At 45.0% G+C, this 6,000-nt stretch overlaps 1 protein-coding gene across 1 annotated transcript in view; it reads left to right on the plus strand.

The window, feature by feature from the left end:
• Positions 1–5,437, plus strand: part of tle2a (TLE family member 2, transcriptional corepressor a) — a 38,196-nt gene extending 32,759 nt beyond the window's left edge. Inside the window, exons 13-20 of the mRNA XM_079157292.1 lie at positions 147–343; positions 703–782; positions 1,316–1,565; positions 1,882–2,129; positions 3,371–3,518; positions 3,663–3,813; positions 4,018–4,094; positions 4,277–5,437. Coding sequence (XP_079013418.1) covers positions 147–343; positions 703–782; positions 1,316–1,565; positions 1,882–2,129; positions 3,371–3,518; positions 3,663–3,813; positions 4,018–4,094; positions 4,277–4,384 — 1,259 coding nt within the window. The 3' untranslated portion in view covers positions 4,385–5,437. The remainder of the gene's footprint in view (positions 1–146; positions 344–702; positions 783–1,315; positions 1,566–1,881; positions 2,130–3,370; positions 3,519–3,662; positions 3,814–4,017; positions 4,095–4,276) is intronic.
• The last annotated feature ends 563 nt before the right edge of the window (positions 5,438–6,000 follow it).

Consider the following 6,000-nt stretch of genomic DNA (forward strand, 5'->3'; position numbering starts at 1 on the left):
AAACGGTGACAGGCCCTGCAGAGGGAGTCACCTTAATAAGAAGTGGAGCTGAATCGCCCCTGAACGACTGATATTTCGTTCCCTCAATCAATAAAGTGTTCACTTAGCTAAATCACAATAAAATACTCTCTTGTCTTTTCCTCCAGCACTGGGTCTGAGAAACCCCCTGGCGGTGCAGGGAGCGTATCCTCCGGGCGCTTTCGGCCTGCCTCCAGGGGTGAACGGGGACCTGGCCGGGGCGGCGGCTTATGGCGCCGGACTCCACTTAGTCTCCCCCCAGATGAACGGAGCTGCGGCAGCAGCGGCGGCAGCAGCTGCCGCAGGCTATGGACGCTCTCCTGTGGTGAGCTAGGCGCTCTGCAGATAATTTGTCTTTCCAGTGTCACTGTCATATCTAATACCTCAGCATATAAACCCTTCAGAGGGCAAAAAGAGGGATATATATATATATATGGAAATTAACAGAATGTTTTAGAGGGAGAGCAACTGCATTGTCATTTATCGTTAAGAATCTACGACCTTGGCTCTTGAAAAGTCTCTTTGCTTTTATATGATCTCATTTTATTCTGATCCCTCATCTGATACCTTCTCTGTGCTACCTATTTTTATGAGGGAACTATCTTCATTTCTCCCCTCCTCTCCATGAACATGGGTATCATTTTAGGTGGGTTTTTTTCCTCACATTATCTCTTACTCTTCCAGGTGGGCTATGAGTCTCCACACCCACATATGAGGGTCCCCGGGCTGCCTGCCAGCCTGCAGTCAGCCACCTCCGGAAAACCGTGAGTTTCCTCCTTCTTGCCTGCAAATCTTCACCTGTTAACTATTAAGTGCACTCAGGTTCTGCTCAAACACCAGAGGAAAAGATGAATAAAGAAAAGGGAAAAGTCAGGAAGAAAATACTTTTGATGAAAAAACTGTTTGGCTTGTAAGTCTGTGTTTATACAATAAGTCAAATCGTATTTACCCCTAAAACACTTCACCTTACCGACTGGCTCCACTTCACGAGGATGGACGATAAGTGACATCAGTGGTATTTCCAGAGCAGCTTCAAAAGACTCAAATAGTTAAATACAACATTTTTACAGCAGTCATCCAGACATCATTAGTAAATGTCTGGTTTTAGTCACTTAATCTACACAAAAAACGTTTTGTAACTTTTTAGCAATCTTAAATGATTGTCATCAAAGTTGCGCACTTTTTGGTTGAATAGTTTTTTTTCCTGCTACTTGTTCCACCTGATGAAGTATTTCTGACTGATCTTTGTTATTCATCCATTTCCGTTCCTCTCTCTCTCCCTCTCTCTCCTCTGCAGCGCCTACTCGTTCCATGTGAGCGCAGACGGCCAGATGCAGCCGGTGCCCTTTCCCCCTGACGCCCTGCTGGGCCCGGGGATCCCTCGCCACGCCCGTCAGATTCACACCCTGAACCACGGAGAGGTGGTGTGTGCCGTCACCATCAGCACCTCGACACGCCATGTCTACACCGGAGGCAAGGGCTGCGTCAAGGTGTGGGACATCAGCCAGCCTGGAAGCAAGAGCCCCATGGCCCAGCTGGACTGTCTGGTGAGTCATGAGAGAAGAGACGGATGTTTGTAGACTCCGTTTTAAATCTTGTTGTCCATCTTGTGTCTTGTAATGTTACTTTACTACCAAAAGTGATTCTCACACATTGAAACACACTTTAGATGATGAATCACCTTTTGTGTCGTTTTTCTAAAGCCAAATCCTCCAGCATGGTTATTTATTGCTGCGACACCGCTGTAGCAGCGCGCTTCACTTTTATCTTTCGTAGCCCCTTGTCATCAATTACAGCGTACTACAACACGCAGTATATTATTGTATATAAATTTGTATTTGTCATTTTATTCTGTCCACTCAGAACAGGGATAACTACATCCGCTCCTGCAAGCTGCTCTCGGACGGACGGACCTTGATCGTCGGCGGGGAGGCCAGCACGCTGTCAATCTGGGATCTGGCCACGCCCACTCCTCGCATCAAGGCAGAGCTGACGTCTTCTGCTCCCGCCTGCTACGCTCTGGCCATCTCCCCTGACAACAAGGTCTGCTTCTCTTGCTGCAGCGACGGCAACATTGTCGTCTGGGACCTTCACAACCAGACGCTGGTCAGGTAAGAGGGGGGAGGGGGGGGGGGGGGGAGACTGCATTGCTTTAGCTAGTTTTAGTAAATGCCATGGAAACGGAAAATAGACAAACTTTGTTCAAGATACAAGAAAGGAGGAGAGGCGTAAAGAGAGGAGAGTGATGGAAAAGGAAGGGAAGCAATGGAGTGGGAAATAAGAGGACAGAGACGACTGCGCAGAGAGGCAGAAGACATTGTGTAATTTCTGAAATTTTGCAATCTACGCTGTCAATCATAAAGTGGAGAGAGAGGGAAAGCAAACATTGTAGATGGGAAACCGCACGGAGGATGAATACAGCACAGACGGTGAACACAACGTGTGTGTGTAAACGGGGGGGATGCAGCTTGTATTTTCTAAGTCATTTTTGTGAGTCTTTCTTTAAAGCACCACAGTATGCAAGGGTTTTTTTAATTTGTAGTATTACAAATATTCAGATGATGTACCACCTTCAAATTCATTGCTTCACCAGCTAATGCACACATCTAGGTGTATAGGCAGACCTAGCTTCGGTGTGTGGCACTGGTTCATGCTATATACGTGTCCCTTTAGCAAATAATTTATATGTTAACACAATGTAGTTGTACGCAGCTAGAAGGACATTTTAATTGTTTATTCATTTACACAATTGTCTACTATTATAACTTATTAACGTTTTTTATGGCTTTCTACATGTGAAACCTATACATTAGCCAGTTATCTTGAGAAAGCCTGGGAGAAGAGGAGAAACAGCTCTTTACAGAGATAATCTGAAGATATTTAATAGTTCTTGTGGGATGCTGATCAGTTTTTGCTTTTCCACATGCTTTGTTACAGGCAAGATCAGAAGATGTATTTAAAATAGGAGTGTCTTGTAATCCCACTTGGGCTGCCCCAAATGTTTGGCGTGAAACAGAAATAAATGTATACATCTTCTTACAAAAATATATTTTTACAACTTCTACTATTCTGTTTTATTATTTCATAAAACAGTCTTACTTAAATACAATCCAGCGGGTTCCTGGCAAGTTATAGCTAGTGTTATGTAGAGCAGTATAGTCCTTTTTATAGAATACAGAGTATATGAAGGGCAGGGAAAGACAGAACCAAGCTTCAGTAAATAACAGATTGTAGCATTTAGGAATGAGCAGCGATCAGAAAGGAGGCTGAGAAGCCAGAGAGGTCCAGAGTTGTGTATGTTAGTGTGTGTGTATATCTATTTGTAAAGCTCTCGTCTGTCTCCTCCCTGCAGGCAGTTCCAGGGCCACACAGACGGAGCGAGCTGCATCGACATCTCCAACGACGGCACCAAACTGTGGACGGGAGGGCTGGACAACACCGTCCGCTGCTGGGACCTCCGAGAGGGACGGCAGCTCCAGCAACACGACTTCACCTCGCAGGTACACACACTCGCTGCAGTCCAGACTAATGGGCGTTCACGCTGCTCACAGGCTGCTCATGATCGATAACACTTTCCCCGCTCACAACTCTATATTTCATTTTCTACCTTCCTTTGACTCCTTTCCTCCCTCTCCCGTCTCCAGATCTTCTCTCTGGGCTACTGTCCGACAGGCGAGTGGCTGGCTGTGGGAATGGAGAGCAGTAACGTGGAAGTCCTGCATGTCTCCAAACCTGACAAGTACCAGCTGCACCTCCATGAGAGCTGCGTTCTTTCTCTCAAGTTTGCCTACTGTGGTACGTACACACACACACACACACACACACACACACTAGGGAGGCAGAACAAATGTTCTGCTTCTCTCATTATTCAGAAACGGTTTCTTTCTTTTCACCGCTCCCGTTCTTCTTTACAAAAGCAGCGCTTCCTCTCAGGCTTCTCCATATCTCAGCTCCCCTGAGACTTAATCTGTTGATGGTTGTGTGTGTTTCGTCCTGTAGGTAAATGGTTTGTGAGCACAGGCAAAGATAACCTCCTGAATGCATGGCGGACACCATATGGATCCAGCATATTCCAGGTAGGCCATAAAACACCGAGTTTTGTGTACAACTGTCTGCAAATGGACAAGAAAATAACTAAGATAGTGGAATTCACTTGTAAAATGTAAAAGATTTTCAAGCTTTTTTTCATTTTCCTGCTTCTTCATCCTCTTGATTGATTGACGGTAGCTAACATGGCTTCCTCTCTGTGTCTCTTCAGTCTAAGGAGTCTTCGTCGGTTCTCAGCTGTGATATCTCCCCTGACGACCAGTTCATCGTCACTGGCTCCGGGGACAAGAAGGCCACAGTCTACGAAGTAATCTACTGAACACCGATTGGCTGAAAAAACAACAACTAATAATCAGGGGGCGGGGCCAAGGCTCCCTCCTGCACCAATGACTGTACAGAGCGTCGGTGGCATGGGAAACAAGAGACACTCAACTTGTACTTTGTTGTTTTGTTTACGTTTGTGAAAGAAATGAGAAAGAGAAGCAAGGGGGCACAAAGTCACATCTCTGGAAAACAAACAAACTTTGAACTTTGTTTTTAATGCTCTGAGAACGCTGGTTAGTCTATAGCTGCGCAATTGTCGGATTCCTCCAAAGAACTTTTGCTTTTGTTCCTTTTTTTTTTTTTTTTTAACAAAATAAAACCTCTGTAGTGAACAAGAAATTAGCAAAAAAAAAAAACCAACTTATTTTTTTAGCCTTTTGAATTTTTCGCGAACAGTTGGACAGCATCGAGTGGAAAAAGACATGGGACTGAGGAAGTGAGAGAAGGGTTTAGGGGGTGCTGGGAAATCTTAATGGAAAAATATGCTCCATATTCTGTGCTGTGTAAAAAAAGTCAGCTGGTCCAGTTTGGCCTTGTCTGGTCCAGCTCCGTGGCTGCTCCTCGGGGCAGCAGATGCATGGCAGGATGGTGTGCTGTGAGGTTCCAGCTATTTTTTTTTTTTCCTCCTGGCTAAGTTTCAGCAGCAACATGATTGTATCATCTCCAGAATATACATGACAGAACAGGGCTTGGTTTTCTCCAAAGTGTCCTAAGAGTTTGTCTTTGTTCCTTCTTTTTTCTTTATAAAAGAACAAATCCAGACTTATTGTGGAGATGTTTTTGGGGGAAACCACCCTGGAACAGAAAACCATGACCCCCCCAAGGACAGAAAACTACAGTCAGCTCAAACCGCTCACAACAGGCACTCTCCAAGCTTTGGCGATGTTGCCTCCGCTACGTCAACGTCATCCTTGACACTCAACATTAAATGTTTTTTTTTTGTTTTTTTTATTATATTCATTAGGGCACATATAGGCAGACAGGTATTTTCACAACTGCATCATGAACCTTGAACCTTGCTATATATGGACATGTAAATAAAGTTCTCTAAAGGCAAACATGTTATCTGTGATTTGGATCTGCTTCAAGAGGACTGATGGGAGTGTGGGGCATCTCTCAAACACGCATGCAGTTTTTGTCTGAGATCGGAATTGGATCATTTGTGTTTTTTGTCTTTCATGAGCATCTTCTCACAGAGAAAAACAGATTGAAACGGCTCCTTAAGGATCAGTGCAGGTGTGAAAGGCAGCAATGAGGTAGATCGTGTGTGTGTGTGTGTGTGTGTGTGTGTGTGGGGGGGGGGGGGGGGGGGGGGGGGGGGGGGGGGTGGACTGGACTGCTGGCTATCAAAATGTGTCTTTCAGCTGCAGAACCAACTCGGATTCTTGCAGGGTTAAACTTGGATATTTAAAACAAACAAAAGTCAAAAGAAGCATTTGTTGAATCTTTGTTTAAACCCTAACAGTCAGAAATACGTCTGCTCGCAGTGAGGTGCCAGAAAGTAGCTTCGAAATATTTGGATAGAAAGTGAAATGTGTGAATGGTGAGTACACACACTGCCTCCGCACTCCTGTGATGGAAGCGTTTCTCCCTCGCTGAGGAAACATTACA

This window comes from Pholis gunnellus (assembly GCF_910591455.1).
Source record: "Pholis gunnellus genome assembly, chromosome: 4".
In the NCBI taxonomy this organism is placed as follows: Eukaryota; Metazoa; Chordata; class Actinopteri; order Perciformes; family Pholidae; genus Pholis; species Pholis gunnellus.